Source organism: Lepisosteus oculatus, chromosome 11 (genome assembly GCF_040954835.1).
Source record: "Lepisosteus oculatus isolate fLepOcu1 chromosome 11, fLepOcu1.hap2, whole genome shotgun sequence".
NCBI lineage: Eukaryota > Metazoa > Chordata > Actinopteri > Semionotiformes > Lepisosteidae > Lepisosteus > Lepisosteus oculatus.
Genome location: NC_090706.1, coordinates 41,684,490 through 41,705,040, shown reverse-complemented (window position 1 = coordinate 41,705,040; position 20,551 = coordinate 41,684,490). Strand labels below are relative to the sequence as shown.

The following is a 20,551-nucleotide window of genomic DNA, read 5'->3' as shown; positions in this document are numbered from 1 at the left end:
ACTGGTTCCATCTGTGACAAATCTAACTGTGTGTGGTCACACATCAGCTTCCTTAACCAGGGTTTAGAGACAAGACCAAGACAGGGCATGAGGACATCTGAATAAAGATATGGGTAGCAAATTGAATAAAACATGATCTAGAACAATTAAAAATAATCCAAGTTTGGATTTAAATTGAGCTTGCAAGATATCGAAATAGAAACCCTGGCGCTTCAATGTCAGCGTTCAGAACAAAAACAGAGGCTGCTGTGTGTGCGAGGGGGTAAATTGTTTTATCAGACACAACTGTATCAGAGAGAGAGAGGCGGCACTGAACAGGCCATTCAGAATGAAGTGCTGTAATCCGATTCTGCTCTTGAATCAAAAAGAAGATTAACTAGAATAAAAAAATCATTAGCCTACTGTTTCCTTCTCCCAGTCCCTGGGTCTCCCAGGGTTTTTTTCTCTTTCATTCCAACTGAGATTTTAATTACTCAGGATAACTGAACCCTTATGTCGAACTATTTTCTTGATTAGATTTTTTAAACAACAGTTCTCATATCCTACAAAGTTAGAAATTTAGAAAGCACAAGCACATACCAGATGCTTATTTGAGAACTTATCTAATTTCAGTGGCCATGTGTCAGGAATTAAAGCACAGGGGAACATGCGGAACTAAGGGTGAGTTTTATGGGTGAGCTTGTTACAGCACTAGCTGTTAACCTATTAAGATGTAGCTACAGGGGAGCCATATTCTATTAAACAAGCTGTGAAGTGATTGGTAACAGTTCTATATTCCAGATTCCTTGGCAATTATACTTACAGCAGGATATTCCTAAGGACTGAATGCAAAAGAGATTTAAGATTTTTAAAAGAGATTTAACATATAGTTCAATTAAGGGTTCAATAAGCCTAATGAGATCAGCAAAAAAGCCAAAGAAATAGGAAATCTGGAGGACTGCATTTTTAAAAGTATATAAGACAGTATCTTCTGTTATTTTAATTTGCCTGTACAAAATATTTTTAAAGAAACTTGGGGGGGTCTGGAACAAACTACACAGCCTATTGTAAAGACTGAACGTTCAGATCCTTTCAAGAAACATCTGGACAAAACACACTATCAACCAAATGAGGACCAAACACTGAAAGGCCTCCTCTCTGACTTTTTAACTGTCCACATTCTTGATCTTGATCTTGATCCACAGGGTCTTCATTCTATACCAGTCCTTCATGACTTGACTGGATCGCTAAATGACTTCAGTGGTTTTAATTACAACGGTTTGATTTGAGCTCCACAGAAAAGTGACCTTTATCTTTCAGTTGCTGCAATGTTTGTTATGCATTGTACCTTGACAATTTCTAAAACTAATAAAATAGAAGACCAAGTCACATGCGGTTGTGTTAGGAAGCATTAATCAATCATGAGGTGCTGCCTAGGCGACTGTCGATTTTGAGCGCCGAAGGCAGGTTTCTGCTTAGATGCACCAAACTCGGTGTGAAATATGAGAAGCAACAGGAAACCATACAGAAAAAAATAGGCGGGTAAGAAATATTGCACCATATATCAGGTCTGATTAAAATGTGTGGCTAAAACTGCTGTGATCTCATTCATTTTCTGCACAATCGTTCTGCCATCAATACATGCAACAATAAATCTGAGGTAATAGGTGACGCAATTTCCTCCTAGGGACTGGGGTGTTGTGAGTTATTCTCCCTTCCTCTCTTTGCTACGAGTGCTGCTAACACCGCCAAATTTAAGGAAACAAGAAAGATCAAATATAATAATGCATACTAAAGTAAACATGAGCACTGGCAATATATATCTGTGCAAAGACTTAACTAATTAAAAATAACAAATGCCAATGTTTACAGATATCTATTCAACACAGATATATTTATCACAGCAAAACTAATAAACAATATTGCTTCAAATGCTTCCAACACTTATATCTTTTTAATTGGCACCTCTTAAGTTACATTAAATAACAATAATTACTTCCATTTATACGATGCTTTTCCACCCTAGCAATGAAAGTGGTGAGCCCTGCTATCTCAGAGAGATGTTTAACCACGGCTGCTCTGAGACGCTCTCTAAAGGTGTGGTCCAATCTGTTTTCTGTGTTGCCAGTGTAAACCATAAACCACTATCAGCAAGAGACACTATATACGAGACTGCTGGACAAACAATCCAGCCTTCTGGATGCCTTCTGAGCGATGCTGAGAATGTACCCTGCTGGATGTGCATATCCAGGTGACACAGCCGCTTGTGTTGATTTTAATATAAAATCTAGTATTAATCAATATCTGCCGTTCACACAAACCTTCAGCAGCTGTAACGAGTTGAATCAGGGACTCAAATGTTACAAATGTAGGAACACCGGGCACACTGTTATAGGACCCCAGTGTGGAGTTTATTTTCAGTGGAAAATTGAGATAAAAACCTGCTATAAAAGTCATCTATACAGTATAAGCTACTATATATGTCAGCTCAAACATATATTAATAAAGATGGTTTAACTTTAAACTTTATTTTTATTTTTCTCTTAATTACTCAACATTTAAAACATCCTTTAAAATATATATTACATAATAAATTTCAACCTGCAGGTAAAGGGCTTACTTTCAGCTTGATAGACATCGCTGGAAAATATACTTCCTTGGCACTTCACCACAGTCTGGATTACTGTGATTCATTAAGCACACTCTGGAAAAAGCTTATAAATCCCCCGGAGTCCGACTGTTTAAATACTTAAATATATATAACGATGTTCGCAGATTCAGGGTCAGTGAGTCTTTTGGAAAATGAGGCAAACTGATCATAACATCAGTAGTTCTGCATCATACCAAATGTTTCAAACTCATACAGAGGGGACACTGGTTCCATGCACTACACACACATACTGTGCTGTACATGCTATACTGCTGCAGTGACCCTATGACTCTGCTCACCTGTGCACTTTGAGACCAGAAGAGAGCTTCTTAAACTGGGGGACATTCTTTTGTACATTCAGCATTAATCCTTTACTGAAAAGAAAACTAACGATTAATGTGTTGTGTGCAGCAAATGTGATGCAGGTCAGCCATTCACTCCTCCTGCCAAAGATCAGACCTTTTTAAAAGCTGAAAAATTTTACATTTCTAGAGAGATGAGCTCCAACCAGCCCAGGGAAGCCTTGGGAGTCTTGACTTTTTCCAAACGGACCATTGAACAGGCGAACAGCATCTAGTAATCCAGCTGTTTATATTCATTAATATACAACACAGTTTACAGCCTTCAATGAGTATACCTGTGTAACCAGAACTTCCATTTGTCTTTAAAATAAACCTTCCTGCTTCTCACAGCCAGCACCATTACACCATTCACTCAAATCTGATGTTAAAGACATCCTTTTCATTATCCTTTCATGTAGCTCTTTTGAATGGCTGTACATTGGGCTATATGCAATGCTACTTACAAAAAACAAAGAATTTGTCTGCAAGTCACAGCTTATTTCCTTCCAGGCAAGGAATAAACCTCTTTCAGTAGCTTCTAGTATAACAAATGTGTTCCAATCCCAAAAGAATAATAAAGTGTCGCTTCTGGGATTGAGCAATATTGGTGCTTTTTCCTGTGCTTTAACCTTTGGCTTGGAGTAATGAGAACTGCCTTCTCAACCAAGCTAAAATCACTTTTCTATCATTAAAAAAGGAATCCCATCATCCCGGGTGATTCACATCGCCCAGAAACAATAACAGTGCTATGACAGAGATCTTAATATAATTACAGAGAGACATTTGCAGTTTGATGTTGACTGACAAAACGCAGAGCAGTGGTGATATCAATACGTTTAAAATGTGGTGTGATTCAGAGCATGGCATCATTCATATCACACTTGGTATCATCACAATTGAGCCATCTGTGTTTACCTTGAAAAAGACATGCCAGCTCAGATCAGACATACAGTACAGTATGCTACTGTACATCTTTGAAGTGGGGATATTCTGCTTTTCAATGGAGAAAAGAGAGCTCGTTGGCAGCCATATTACTGGTGAAGTGCAAGAGGACACACATCCCACTCCATGATCCTACCTAGTTCATTCAGCCACTGGTAACTTGCTTTTTGTTTATTTCCTTTGCTGAGTTACCTCAATTACTGCCAAACGGTACCCTAAACTCACAAATGAAAACCCTTATCTCATAAGTAAAACTATAAATGCATTCTATTATTTCAGCATACAAAATCAAAAAAGCTCCAATAAATTAATGTAGTCCGTTTACCACAACATTCATATGCAACTGTTTCGTTTTCAAAACACACATCTGCTTGCTATTCGGAGCAATCAGTGCTAATTACTTTTAAATGAGTGCATGTAAATGTGATATCTACAAAATTCTTCAAAAATTCTCCCAAATTAAAAAGTCTTTAATTAGATGTTAATCATGAATAAAACCAGCCTGGTGTGACTTCACTAATGCAGAGACAAAAATTTGGGAGACGTGGATGTGGAAAACGTTACGGTGATGCAATTCAGTGTGAGGATCATGACCCGAGACCAACAGTACAGGTGCTGTTACAATGAAATCGAGGCCACTCTTGAGCTGTTGACCATTTTAGTGCAATTAAATCTGAAGCAGTAGAAGGTCCAGCCATTATTCACGTACTCATAAATGAGAAATCATTCAAATTCAGAAGTTAACTTTTTAGAATGTACCCCATAATTACATGTATAATTTGTTTCAATTTTATATGAAGGAAATTCACATGCTTAAATTCCTTTATCATAATTGAAATGATCAGAATTCGAAAAAAAAAACTGTCTGTTTCGCAGAAGAACAAGAACTGAAATTCAAGATATGGTCATTGTCAAAAAAAGATTAGGTGCTTTGTGGGTGAACAAGAGGAAAACAACATGCCTCACATCATAGGTAACGTCTGCATATTCTTTACTGACAGTGTTTTGCCATGAGAGAATTAATTAATGTGTCAATTAATTATTGGAACATGGTGTAAAGTTTGGTTCTGCAAAAGAGAGGTGGATTGAGAAAGGATGTGATAAAGAAACAGTTTTGCTGGATCCTCTCAATGACACAAGTGCAGGAGCATCTGACATAAGCTGGTTTTCTCTCTGCTCTTCTGAGCAGCACTCACCTTCTGAGGTCATACCCTCTGGATTGCAGCAGCAGTATCGTCTGGAGAAGTGGATCAGAACTCGCTCCCTCTCCTGGGTCTCGCCCATCAGGGGAAAAGCTTTCAGAAATGTTCTGCGCAACAAGAGCAGTGAACAGAGGGGATTTAGCAAAAACCAAAACATTTCACACACACCAGATTCAAGCATTATTTCTCACACAGGGTAGTTTAAAGAAACAAGCAGCCAAACCAAGTAATGTCAAACTGTCAGCAGGATATTTCCAGAAAAGATTTGATGACACTCATGGATCAATAACCTCTGATTTATGTAAAGTTCTTTATGGTCTTATCATGCATGATATGCACTTCATATGCACTTCAGAAGGAAGACACACAGAACAAAGCTCATGGGTTACATTCTCCAAGTTTATTAAACAATACGTTAAATGAGCATAAGTATTAGATAAAAATTAGTCTGGTTACCGTTTGGATGTTTTACACAGAACTGTAACATTGTGAAGGTGTTATGTTTATTTATCTAATAAGTGCTTCTAAAGAAAACAGTTATTTTACATATTAGACATTACCACACAGTACTGCACAGAAATCATTTCAGAGATTCAAAGGAATAGAATGGGTGGGTGAAGATGTTGTGAACATTAACAGAGATGGACAGCAAAATTAAAAATTAAATCTTGTTTTTGAAAAGACTATCTTTTTACAAAGCAGAAATAAATAAATTTGCTTGCTATATATATAACAAAACCATCATGGGGAACATAAGAGTACATGAGAAAAAATAGTTTGGAACACATTCCATTCTTTACTTAAATTAGAAAAATAAAACATTGTTTGCCCTAACCTTCCTATCCAAGTGATTCTTCAATGTCTGGGACAATTTGAAGACTTGAGACTTAATAATACATATTAAAATTTACTCTATTTAATGTTTTCCATGAGGTTCAGTGCAGAAAACAGGACAGACTCCTGTGTTCAGGTCCTCCAGGCGACTACTAGGGGTCTAATAAGTACCAAGGGGCTAAGAAAAGATCCAATGTAAACTTCAACAGAAAGAGCAAAGATGGATGGAAAAGTGAGAGAGACATCTGCTACAGTATGTGATGGTTACCCACCTGAGAGCTCTGTCCAAAGACATGCCAGTGAAGTCAAAGAAGCTAAGGTACTCTGCTGCAACCAACCGGCTGAACTCGTTGCTGTGCAGAGAAGCATGGGAGACTGTTAGATCTGTGCAGTGCACACCTTGACTTGTGAAAAAGCCAGAGAGACAGATCACCAATCAACTTTGAGACTTGGAAATGAACTCAGGGCTAAAATACTGTACATGCCTGAACAGAAAAAATCCACAGAAAAATCCGTTTGAACTGCCCTTCCGTGACAGAGGAGCCTTAAACACCCAGCACACTTGAGCTCACAGCTATTCTGAACATACAAGTTGAATATAAGAAAATAAATTCCTTTAGCACGGCAGACACATCGGAGGGCAGTCATCGCTCCTGCAGGTACCACACTTACTTTTTCCCAAGATGCCGGGCAACATCGCAGCGCTTAAATCCCTCGAGGTTATACAGCCGCTTGGCCAGTCTTCTGGCAGCCTCGGTGTCAGCCTTGCAGCCATTGGCGAGCGTATCGGTGCTCCCGTGCTCCAGCTGCTCCATGCTGCCCATCTCGGAGTCCGAGTCAGAGAGGACATCCTTCAAGTTGGCATCACTGCAGCAGCAAGATGGACAGCAAAGGTCACAGTTCTGTCACATTACTGCGAGAGAAAGCAGGTACCTCTCTCAGGAAGCCCCAGCCCTCTCTAAAATCTACTACCTACCTAACGAGCATGTCATTACAGCACTCATTATACAACGTGCCGCAGGAGACTCTGCCACCTTCCCTGGCGGTAGTGATCCCCAGCTCTCAATCCTACACAAATCTGCTGGGACTCGCAACTGAACATTTGCTTGGGTTCCTCCCAATCTTTAGAAACAGGCTACCTATGAATTGGGCTGGACTGGGAACTCCAGGGCTGGAGATACATGGTTTGGAGTAAAAGTAGGAGAAGTAGGAAGTAGGAAAAGTAGGAGAACACTGCAAGCTGAGTTGATTAGCATGTGAGAACATGCTGTCCTCTCCATACCTTGACCACTCAATATTTATGCAACAATTGCATTATACTGTATGTACAGTTTTGGTATTGTAGTGCACAAGACCACATAGATTCCTTGAGCTTATCATCCGTATTTAGGCTACTGTATATCCTACTTTTAAAGAGACAAATCTTGCTTAGGTTATCCTGTGCTGATCAGTGCGATCAGAGAACACAGTGATCTACAGTCACAGTCCGTGACTAGTACTGAAGGCACCTTGCCTGACACCTTGTCCACAATCAGTGTCTTTGACATCAGTTCTGTTCAACATTTAAGAAATAAGAAAAAAGGTATCTACAGAACTATGGTGTTTACATTTTTTAAACTCATTTTAAACTGAAAACTTTAAAGTAAGATATCCACAGTCATTTACAGTATTGGCTCAGTATGTGAAAACAGCAGTACAGGTATGTGAAAAAGATCATAAAAATACAACTACACTACGGTATCTGCAAACATAAAGATATGATAATAATACATACAGTAAACAGAAAAGGTCAGATAATGGTTTTTCCTGTGACCTTTCAGGTTATCTTTGTAAATAAAAGTAAAAGTTTGAAGAAGTGCTGACAAACTGAAACTCTTAATACCATGCCGACCCCCAAACAGTGGCAGAGTTTATAGTAAAACCATGGGGTTTATCTGGCTGTCAACTGGGGAGGCAGTATCAGCAGCGGGTGGTGGGACAGCCCTGCAGTCTGGATGGAGCCATATACCAACTGACAGCACACAGAGGTAAAAATACTGACACACCCCTCACACGGAATACTGAGCCCTGCCTCTGTTAATTCCCAGAGGGGCGCGCATGCCATGAGGCCCCTCCGCAATCCTGCGGGCGGCACTCTCGGAGAAATCCTCGTCTCCGGGACGCGCAGCTGACACGCTCTCTGTCAGCGTGCTCTCGGGGGAGGAGCGGCGGTGGAGAAATCCCCCCTCGCCACTCAGCTCTGCAGATGGTACTTAATCACCTCACTTCTTTTAAATGGGATTTAACGGCTGGTATATTCAAATGGCATGTCATCTAGCCATCTAATTATTACCCAATTACTTTCTTCCCCATCTCAAACAACCCGCAGTTCTCATTAGAGCAGCCACACTAATGGAGCCTCGCAGCACGCACATCTCCTGGTTCTCAACTTCTAAAGGAAGAAGTTTTCAAAACAATCATTGAACTTGTTCCGTTGCTTACCGCAGTAAAAAGATGTAAACGAGTCTCAGCTCGTCTCAGTCTAAGCTCACTCCATCCGAAAATTCTCATGGCAAAGACTTTTGCATAAGATTTATTGCTGCGTCTTTCTGCCATTGTTCAAGATAAAAATATCCTAATATGGATGTCAACACAGAACACGTCACCAAAACTGACTGCAGTGTTTACTTTTGCATAGCATTTATTCAAGTCAAAAAAGACTATGAAAGTTTAAAAATATACAAAGAGTCTACCATGAAAACGTATGGCCCACAATAATCAAAGGAGTAGCTGGCCTACGTATGCTTTGCTATTCTTTCAGAGATGTATACAAATATACAGTACAAAAATGTACATTTGTCCTTAAAAGAAAACAATACCTTAGAATACATTACATTCCCACCACAGCTACCACTGCACGTCTCCAGGCAAAAACTACTCAATCTGTGACACAACTCTACCTGTTGCACATCAAGAAGGACCTGGCCTTGCTGTGAACACTAGCCGGCACCACAGTTTAACTGGGGCCAAACGTCAACACTGCAGTGGTGAAACACAACTCATGTATCCCTGGAAAAATATCACTAACCAGCAGTATTAATCTGAGCACATAAGTACTGCTACAAAATATATCGTATTGTACGTGTAGAAAACAACACTACATTTCTAAAATATCATACCAATATCACATCTATAATGGCATATACACACAATATACAATAGTGAAGTATATAAAATTGTGATTAATGTGAAAATCTCTGAACAAGAAAAAAGTAGAGGAATTAATAATGACAAGCAATGGGATAACGCATACAGCTGTAGTACTATGAAAGTAATAATATCATCCTTAGACTTGTATAGCGTTTCTCTGGGCACCACTCAAAGTCCTTTACAGGTAATGGGGACTCCCTTCCCCCACCACCAGTGTGCAGCCCCACCTGGATAATGCAACGTCAGCCACAGTTCAAATAGTAAAGTTACCACATATCAGCTCTCTCGTATTGGAAAGAGAGAGGAAGGTAGCTCAAAGGTGAATGTTTTATACCAGAACTGTCCGTACATCTATTGTGATGTCCTAGGTTAAGCCCAGTGCTCTGCCTTCTGTCAGGAGCTAAGATTGGTGTTTTTCAGCAGTTCCTTGTAGTGACATTCTTGGGTCTGTCAGTATTTCATGTTACTGGGAAAGACTGTGGAATGGGTTTTGGGTTTTGTGGCACTGAAAGGGAAGCAAGCTATTTTGGCTATCTTGTATTTCAAAGAAAGTATTTAGATGTTATACGTCATTAATGGGCACATGCCGGCACTATATTGAGACTGATTTTATTCATGGGTAAAGCTGTTATTGTTTTCTCCTAGAGTGCATGCCTTTACCAGCACTGCTTCTAGAGGATTATAAGATCTCAATGAGTCTGCCAGCACTCCAGTTGTGGCCTGTTTCAGGATGGAGGGCATGTGGTTTTTGGAAGGAGGTTTACACTAGCTGCAGGCTGTATTATAAGCAGTTTTCAGCTGGGGCATGAAGAATTGCACTAACAGTACCTTGAACGTACACAAGCACTGCAGTAGCCATAACAACCAGCTGTTGATCTGGTATTGAAATTACGTGAATTGTAGTTCCTATAATCTCATTTAAGTGAAGTTTTTATTCATCTACAGTACCTACAATTTAAAATTTCCATTATTTTGTAAAATATTTTGAAGTCTGAATTCCACGAATGACCAATGTCATCAGGTTACTCTTCATGGTAAAATCATTAAGCGTGTTGAATTGTTGTCAGTTCTTAAAAAGTATTTACTGTAAAAGAGTTTTGAAAAGCCCACCATTTCATTTTTCTTTTATTATGCAACATCATCAGTTTTTGGTTTGTTACTAAAATAGAAGTTAAAAATTATTTTTGGACAGACCTATACACCCTTAATCTCTAGATTTAGTTTTCACAACTCATTCATCCACTTAATACTGAGGTGTGGGTGAGACAGGAGTCCCAGCAGGGCGCAATGCGAGGCTGAACTCTACGGGGCGCACCAGCCCATCACAGAGATTTTCAAAGCTTATAGTTTTGGGAAATTAAATCCACAGTCTCACAAAGCGTCTGTGAAGAACGGTAGAATCCCAAAAGCTGTTTTGTGCGTAGTGTGGTATGGCCATGGCCAAGTGTGCAAATAATGGCAAATTAAGCATCAAAAGTAAAATTAAATATCATGTTAAGATACTGTGACTGTAGCCATGTTTGTAACTTTTCTCATTCTTATTTTTGTAGCTTTTGGGTGCTAAGCAAAAACAGAAGTGCCAAACCTATAACCCTGTAAAACGTTCAGAACATTTAACAAAGGTTTCTTTATGTCTATTCAGTTAAGATTCTGGAATGTGTCTCGGGTACGTCTGAATTTCTTTTGATGACGAGGCGTTCCAGGCCCTGGGGACCTAAGGCAGAGTTCGCCGCGATGGGAGTGGCTGCGCTTGCTAGTGGATATACCTGTATTGTTCAAGTCTTCGCTGTCTTGACTTCACTTGAACTCTAGTCTCTCTTTTGGAATGGTATCGTGGTTCTTACAGAATAAAGTGTTGCCTTTTTAGACATCAAAATTTTGCTTGTGTGAGACTTGTGATCTTACAGTTTTACTTTCAGTAGGGAAAGTAAGCAGGGGACGCTCATCCTACAGTCTGTGAGGGTCTTCATGCCCCAGTATAGTGACGGGGACACTATACTGTAAAAGGCGCTGTCCTTCGCATGACACGTAAAACCGAGGTCCTGACTCTCTGTGGTCATTAAAAATCCTGGGGCGTTTCTCAAAAACAATAGGGGTGTTACCCTGGCGTCCTGGACAAATTTCCCCCTGGCCTTTACCAATCATGGCCTCCTAATAAACCCCATCTATGAATTGGCTTCTTTACTCTGTTCTACTCCCCAAATCAGTCCGAGCAACTTGTTTAATCTAAAATAACAGTATGTGTTTCATAACTATTGAAAAAAACTCCTGAGCCACAAAATCTATGATCCGATTAGAATGTTCTGCATTATTATAACATAATCGTGTTTCCTATTACAGCCCCAGCTGAGAAGAAAAAAACATGTATCTCCGTTTCCAATGAGCCTCACTCACTGACCAAACAAGGCAGAGCAGAAGTCACACTGGACACTCTTCCCAACCCTTCTCAAAGGTCTAAACTGCAGGTTCCCCAGGGCACTGGATCAATCCCACACTCTGAATGGAACCCGGGAATCCCCGGAAAATTGAAATAAAGATAGGTGATCTCTAAAGTAGTTAGAGACCTGAGTTTCTACTGGTCCTGGCTATGGTTCTTCCTGCTGAAGAACATTAATAGGCAGGCATACTGACCAGCCCTTAAGGAGGGAAGGAAAGAAGGAGGAAGGAGGAAAGTTAGCATGGCCTCTAACTTTTCTCTGTGACAGGATAAGTGAATGTCTGTTCAGCAAAGATCAGTTCTGTCCCAGTACCAGGCCCAGCCTAACCCTCAGAAGTTTTGACCACAGAATTCACCTCCGAGCTCATCTGTCACAAGATCTCCTCAACTACAGCTGACAACAAACTGCTGTCTGACATCACTAGCAAAACGAATCCCAACCAACGCTGTGGAACCGGGCCACAAACTCATTCCCAAACTCTTTTCCACTCTCAGGAAACACGGGTCCAACCTCAGGCAAGGAGAACCAAAAGCACTCCAGTCGCTCCGCAACAGAGATGACATTGTCCTCAAAGCATCAAGGCAGCTTGCCTTTCACCCCAACATCCTTTCGATTCCTCGGTATATCAAAGAAAACTGCCCTCAGCTGCAGCCCCCAATCATCTCATGCAGCCTTCTTGTCCACAGCTCCCCTCGCTGCCCACAGCTACTGTCCACAAGAGAGCTGCATGAGCGCTACGTGACCTGCAAATACATATGCAGCATCACACATTTAGATGACCAATTTAAATTCGCTCAGAGAAATCTTGTGTATCTATATAATATGATGTAATTTACTGCATTTCTTGCAAAAAATGTCCTGTCACTTACATTGGCGAGACAGGAAGAAGACTGGCTGAATGTTTCAGAGGATGTGTCAGAGCAGCAAGGATGAAAGATCACACCAAGCTGATTTCCATTTCACTGACCTTTCCGTCTGTTTCCTTTTACAGGGATTTCAGGACTCCTGATACAGAAGGACATCAGAAACCAAGACTATCCTTGGATCACACCTTTCCCTTTCTCTTAGTGATAGGCTAATTTCTTTTTAAATGCTCTGCATTGATTTACAGATTTCAGCTTTTCAGACCTCACCCCCAGATCTCCCCTTGCTTGGACGCTCTTTCTCACCTGCTCTGTGCCCATTTACACCTAGCAGGATCTTTGTTCTCTATCTGGTTTGTTCTTTGTGCTTCATATTTCTGCTCCTGTACCTCGCTCCCTTACAACTGACAAACAGCCAAAATGTTTCAGATCTTTCTACTTTTAAATGGGGAATTAAACTTTACTTTGGTCCTGTGCAGCCAATGCACACAGATGTAGTTCTTGACTCTGACCTTGTTCATAGTGACCCGATCTGTTTATTGAGCAGCAATCAGCCCTTGATACATTGTAACCCAGTACTGTAAATTCCTTTAAAAATGGTTGGGTCCACCATTAGATTCAGCAGTGATCAGACTGAAATTCCAGGCGGAATTTACATAGACTCAGAGACAGATCTAATACACACAATACACATTGCTTAAGCATGTCTATAATCACAGTAGATGTAGTAACACCATTATCAAAGCTCTGGTGGTAATGAGGATAAAGGACTGTGAAGTGTGGGAAGGTGTGGCTAGCCACAGCTCCAGCCATGAGATGTCATCGCAAAACCAGAGAATGGAAAGACCACTTATTTACTGGAAACCTTTCGGAAGAATAGTGGCAGTATCTTCTTTGCAGAAAAGTCAGCTAACATCTTTTGATATTGACATTAGTTGGCTTTCAGAAGGCTAACATGACAATTAACGTCATGAATCCGAAGGTCATTAATACATTTTGTGAAATACTACGGAGAAGTCCACATTTTTCCTAAATAAAGTGATATGATTAAAATAACTCAACTTTGCTTGAAACCCTGCTTTAAAGGTTGGAATCCTTGTTGAATTAAGTTAGGAGTTGTTGCATTTTCAACTTTTATTTCAACATTTTTAATTGGGAATTGATCCGCTCGCTATTCAGATCAGCATTTTGTTGTGTTTAAGGCATTCCAGATGTCTAATCCTTACTCTAATTGCATGTGTTACAGTTAATGTGCTAACATATTAATTAATATTTTGATTAGATTCTGCCGCATTTGTTATTCCACAAGGACTTTGCCATTTATGTCTGAGAGATTTCAAATGCCTGCATTCCTAATTAAATGTTTTTTTTTCTGCGCTCCCCTTTTGACTCTTGCAGAAACTGGTTTCATAATTGCTAAAACTGATTTGCTAATGGTTTACTTATTGTTGGGAATGGTTTACTCTGCCATTGACTTTTGTCCCTAATTGTCTGCGTTAACTGTCAACACTGACCACTGCAGGCATTGTGCAGACACTCAGCAGCAGTGCAGTGGCCAAAGTCCCAGAAGAATTTCATAAGAAAGACAATCCAGTTAGTTTTTTTGTTCTACCTGCCAAGCAACCCACGGATGTGGTTCAGACATTTCTTGAAAAAAGACAGGGATTCAGCTTTCACACTGTGCTTGAGAAGATTATGTCATAGTCTTGCAAACCTTTTGGGCAAAAAGTGCCTCCTGTTCTCAATTTTAAATTCATTTCCCTGTACGAATCCATGTGTCTGGCCCATGTGTTTGATTTATGTTTCACTGCTGATTCTGAAGAGGTCCTTTCGGATCGGCTTCATCAATACCTTTCAGGATTTAAAATATTTGAATCAAGAGCCCCCATAGTCTTCTCTGAAGTCACATCTTCAAGGTCAGCATTTCCAATCTTACATTTATAATCTGTTACTTGCATTTCTCTAGAATAAATGTTTTCTGCCAGGTGTCTGGCACATTTTCTCATTTTTTCTTTGTGTTTTTAATGTTCTTTTATGATACACAGAGTGTTTACCAGTATAGCAACTATACCAGCATCTAGAGCATTGAGATAAATTAGGAAGAGCAGTGGTCCTGTACAGACCAGTGTTGGTACTCCATTTATTACATAATACTTACTGGAGCATTCACCCCTTATCTTATCTGTTCCCTGCACATTAACCTCAGTCCAAAAACCTGCATTATCCCCAATGCTTACCACCTGCAACTGAAATTTAAAATCTAGCATGTCATAGGCTCTGTTTGTATTCCCAGACCCTGTTCGTTAAATGCCAATTTAATACTGGTTAAACCCTAATGTTGAATTATAGGAATTCTAGCACAGGATAAATTTGATTCCCTTATGCTTTCTAAGGAAGCTTGAGGTTCCATCTATACTTCACACTCTTGTAGATGCACTACTTCAGTTTTCAAATAATATGAAAACATCAGACTTCACTGCCTGAGTTCTCTTTGGAGGACCCAGCTTACATTTAAATTTTCCAAAAACATTGCTTTTTCCAAGCATGGCATTCATTTCATCAAACCAGGAGCAGGTGAACATCGAATGTCGACGTTTCAGGAGACCATTGAAATAGTTAACATGGGTCAGAGGTTCATACTTTTTAAAAAGCACAGTGGTCCAGATTCTCAATGCCATTATTTTTCTACTTAATTAGTATATCCGTATGTTTAAGTCCTGATCTGCAGTTTCATTTTTCCAGAACCTGTTGGCTCTTGATCACCTATTAAAAATGAACTTATACACATACATTATTTGACATGTGTGTCATGTGTCTCTTTATTAACAAACATCATCTATGTGAATCTTTTTTTAAAAAGGTAGTTAGAGTCTCAGGGATCGATCCTTACATTAAACAAAAAGATGTAAAAAAGAATGAATGAGTCAAATGACCAGGTACAGCTCAAACCGCTAAAGCAGTTAGAAAGCACAAAATGTTTTGGGAATTTTATCAGTGTTTTGTTATTTCTGATATGAGCTTTTGAACAGAACAGATCGGGAAAAAGAGAATTCAAAAACACCTTTGAATATTATTCAGCTATTGTATGCTATTTAGGATTGTATACTAAGTCTGGGACTAATCCCACATACTGTAATTTGACTGGTCTCAGTTCATTTCCTTTGACAGACTTATTGTATTGTATATCGACAGAATCACTGCATCCCTGTACAATCCTTTCAATTGGAAGGATATGAATGCTCTCAAATTTCTTTCTTAACAAAAGACAGTTAATTAAACCTGTGTACAGTAGATGATGTTTCACCATTTACCTTGACAAACCACCTACAGTATGCTGATAAAACAGAGAAATCCTACTGCGGCACTTTACATTGAAAAGTAATATGGGGCAGCACAGTATTTAGATGTTATCATAAGGAAGGTGTCACTGGGCCAGTCCAGCCTTTTTGGACAGTGCTGAAGTAACTGATTGATACAGTTATTTCTTCATCAACATGCCTGGGTAGTTGGTTCTGAACTCCCACATCCCTTTTACATTAAGGTTTTACTGAAAAAACAGAACAGTGCAAGAACAGGAAAAGGTTCAAGTACTAATCATTGGATATTTGTACCTTACTGTAACACATATTTGAAATAGGATGATAAAAACAGAATACTGAAAAAATCACGTTTCACTTGTTTTGATCTGAAGCACCAATTGTTACACTCCCTTCTTTATCATATAAACTCAGAAATGCTTTTTGGTTCCAAGTTAAGTTCATGTTTAACCTCTGCACTGTTCCATTCTGCTTTATAAATGTGCTGTTATGGTTTGACACGTCATTTATTGCAGTGTTATCGCAGGTGTATCCAAACAGCAGAAATCTCTGTGCTGTACTATCCTCCTACTATACTTATTATTCCATGTAACTTAAAGTACTACACCTTATGCAATCATATTTATTAAATGCAGGTTAACACAGGTGCATTTTTGGACCACACCATTCATTTTATATCTCATCTGGCCAACTTCAGCCACCAGGACCACTATAATGTGCATTAGGTTTTCATTAAAATCCCAACACGTCGTTATCTTTGCGACAAATTATGATACCAGCTTTCTCTGAACACTAAGAGCTTGGCATCTTCAGAACCTGTTGTTGTACCCCCACTTCACAGGAAACAGAGCATTCTCTGAATAAACTGAAAACTGCTGGATTCAAATCTGTGTGTACACCAACAGCCAATGTAAATTTCCTATAAATAAAACTTCAACAGGAAGTATACAGCACTCTATAAAAAGAGAAACATTTCCTACTTCTATTCTTTGAACACGTCAGTCACACTGATACACTTGTTCAGGATGTTTGTTTCATTCTGAAAATAAGTATTTCCATGCCAGTATACAAAGGATTAGTTTTGTATACCTGGGCAGGTTTCACAACAGTTTCTTAGCAATTTCAGTGCTTTTCTTTTGAATTCTGGGAATTTTCTGTATGTGTGTTCCCTGTGCACTCTCAGATCCAATAAATACTGTTTTATATGAAACATGGTTACAGTGAAAAGCTACTGATTCCACTCCTCGGCTTTCTCTACCACCATTAAAACAGGAAACAACATGTCACTGAAAACCACACTAACCCACCTATAGGAGTGGTCAACTGAGAATAATTCTATTGCCTGGAGTCTGAAGTCATTCACTGTGGCAAACCTATGGAAGCTCATTCATTCAGAATGATTCAAATACTGGGAGAAAATAATTTACCTTACGGAAAGTCATACTCACTTTTATAAGACAACAAAACTTTATATAAAAAAAAAATATGTTAATGAGGTGGGAACTAGGGTGGATATATGTTCATTTCACACTTCTAATGTGAATATTGTAACAGTTTTTTACAGTAGAGCTGTATTCATACAGGTTCCTAGAATAATAATAATAATACACTTGCTTTCAATCTTATCTTTAACATAAATATCTTGAAATGAACTGAATCCCATTTCAAATAGTTTCAGAACATATTTCTAAGTGTTTTGAGGTCTTTATCTTCTTGGAACATGAAATGCTGCCTAGTCAGCAACTTTCCTTTCTAAAATAAAATACCTTAAGGACTAACACTGCTGTGGAGAAATCTTTTCCTGTTCTGCAATTTCCACTAAGTGTTTTTCCTTCTTTATGCAGGCACACATTTATAGGATTATCTTCTATGGAAATTGTAGCCACTTAAATTGTAGCCACAGTAAATTGTTAACACAGTTAACAGTGTATCCAGATAGATCCGTGTTTTCTAGTACAATAAAAGCCACCTTTTAGTTTTATGGTTGTGCAGAGAAGAACAAATGTTGTTAATGAGGTGGAACACCTGTCAATGAGTCAATTACATCTGACTGGTAAATGTAGTAGCTAATCAATCACAACACTGCATTGTTCATGTGCAGCTGACCTTGAACTGTTGTAATCAGGTTTCTGAATGTTCTGATCAATGTCAATTACAGATGCAAAATGAAGAGCTTGTCTTCTTCTTCTGTGAAAAGCTGAATTCTTAATTTAATGGACAAGTTATAAAAAGGAATTAGTCTCCAACAGAGAAAAGGGGGAAGGTGTGCATCTTATCATACCTCTCCCACTGACCTCTCTTTGCTTGGACACTCTGACTTGATCTGTGCATTGCTCAGCTGAATTTTTTCTACTGTTCAGTATGGAATTAATAATAGTTCAGTAACTTGGACAGTTGACTAGACATGATACGTGCAGTGGTCTGGCTTGAGCACTAGGGCATTTTTTAAGGAATCTGTCCACTGTTGTGTACAAAAAGAACAAAAAGAAACATGGTGCAGCTGAGCTATTTCAGAATGATTAATGATGCAACAGATCTAAAAAATGAGTTAATTCCATTGGACAGATAAGATGGAAGAAGTGTCTTTTTTTAGTAATTCAACGCTACCGGAGGTAGAGAAGCTGGTATCAAATGTCAAGAAAGAGCAATACCACAGTATGTCCCAATACTACCACCTCATATCAACTTGTTTCAGAATGTATCTCCACTCCAGAAACTTCAAATGTATAGTTTGGACCTGGAAGCAAGTAAGATCTGCAGCCAGGATTCTGGACCGGCAACAATGGAGTCATGGAGCCAATATGGTCAGGACAGCACACAAGCTCCTAGCGGGGCAGATGAACCAGTAGTGGTTGTTCACATTAGGAAAGATGACATCAGCAGCACTCTTTCTCACAAAACAAATTCAAATTTCCTTGGAAACAAGGTGAAGAGCACAACCGAATTGTGGGTGTTCTCAAAGCTCCTGCCTGCACACCACACATGGCAGAAGATACGGTAAACCAAAGAGAACTTCAGCATTATAACCCACTTAAAATCTTCCTAAAGTTTAAGAGAACAAAAATGGCACAGCACAGAATCAGCAGAAAATGGACAGCAACAGTTTAAAAGGGAATCTGACAGAAGGACAGAAGAGATTCATCCAATCACAATCAAAATTAAGAAGTAGAATTTAGAAAATGTAGGTGTCTCCAATGGTTGAATAAGTATTAATAAAACAAGTACACTGAAATAAGTCACTGCAAGCACAGGTAAACAAAAGGACATGAGAAATGCCAAGAGATGGTCAAAAGAAATACTGTAATGGAGGGCAAAACAAATGTGGTTAATTACAAGTTTTTCAGTGCTACAACAAAAAAAAACAATAAAGGATAAAGTGAAGGATCATAGAGATAATAATGGAAATTCAGATAATAGAAGGAAAACAGTCAATGTATTAAATGAATATTTCACTCAAGTGCCTACCAAAGAAGACATTAATAACATACCTCATGCTGAAGAATGAAATATCTATACCACATTATCATATAGAATATTCTACTTGTACAGATACACAGTAGAAGAGGCAAAAGCATCTGCGGTACTAGAAGCACAAATCTCCAAGGCTTTATGGTAATTGTTCTAAATTAAATGAGCTATTTATAGACCACTAACAAAACTCGATTTTCAGCAGTCACTCAAGACAGAGGTAATCCCCATTGACTGTAAAACCACTAACACAGCATCTGTGAAAGTGATATCAAAACTGCATAAAGTACTTATATACCAATTAGGATGTACATTAATTATCATAATAAAATTCAAATAAAGATGAATTTTTAAATAGAAGGCTGTAGACCTGGTTAACAGATTGAAAACATTGAATAAAAGGGATGAACATGTAAGATGGGAAACGCTGAGCTGGGAAAAGCTATTCATGGAAAAGATTTATGTTATCACCATTTTCATCTTCTGGACAATGTGGAGCAGAAATAAAAAGGCAAACAGAATTTTGGGTTAAAAGTGCAAAACATAAATGATATATAAAGGGATGCAACACACTAGTAAGATGACATATAGAATATTGTGTAGTTTTGGTCACCAAAAATCAAACAAAAAAAGATATTGGTGCTCTGGAATCAGTCCCAAGAAAAGCAAACAGATACATTAACATTCCTGACCTTAAAAGCAATGTGTACAGTCAGGCTAAAACAAAACTGACTATGATGACACCTGATTCAAGCAGTGACAATTCTCAAAGATACTGACAAAGTCAATCCAACAGGCAGAATCAAGACTGAAACACAAACCGGAGGACACAAGTAGAAACTAGAGGGAACAGGAGGCATTTATTTTACGCTAAGAGTTGTGGGAATATGCAATCTTGATACCCTGGCTCCTTTCAAGAAAACAATAGATAAAATCCTTGACTCAATTAGTAACCAAATGGTCTTGCCGTGACCTTTCTTCTGTTTTCATCTTGTGTCTGGGAGTTTATTTACCCTGGTCAATCTACTTCCTGAATACACATCAGTAGAAATGTTTGACAGTTTTTGTCATGCTCACTCCTGCTCAGATACATCTCTCAGATGCAATGTGAGACATTTCTTTTGTACTGTTAGCAGATCTTCTATTCTTTCGGCTGTGGCAACACTAATTCATAGGTCAGACCAACAAAGCTCTTAATATGTTTATATATACGTTTAAAATGGGTAAAGTCTTTAATAGTAAACTTCTCATTGATGTATCAACTATTCTGCTGCATGCCATTTGAACTTTGTCTCATTTTATGAATTATGAATTGTACTCCAGCTTCC

General features: G+C 38.8%; 1 protein-coding gene across 2 annotated transcripts in view; it reads right to left on the bottom strand.

The window, feature by feature from the left end:
* Positions 1 to 20,551, bottom strand: part of psd2 (pleckstrin and Sec7 domain containing 2) — a 110,040-nt gene that overhangs the window by 27,948 nt on the left and 61,541 nt on the right. For both annotated transcript variants that reach the window (XM_006632120.3, XM_069195377.1), the window contains exons 4-6: positions 6,621 to 6,815; positions 6,221 to 6,301; positions 5,109 to 5,221 (exon numbers count right to left, since the gene is read on the bottom strand). In XM_006632120.3, coding sequence (XP_006632183.2) covers positions 5,109 to 5,221; positions 6,221 to 6,301; positions 6,621 to 6,815 — 389 coding nt within the window. The remainder of the gene's footprint in view (positions 1 to 5,108; positions 5,222 to 6,220; positions 6,302 to 6,620; positions 6,816 to 20,551) is intronic.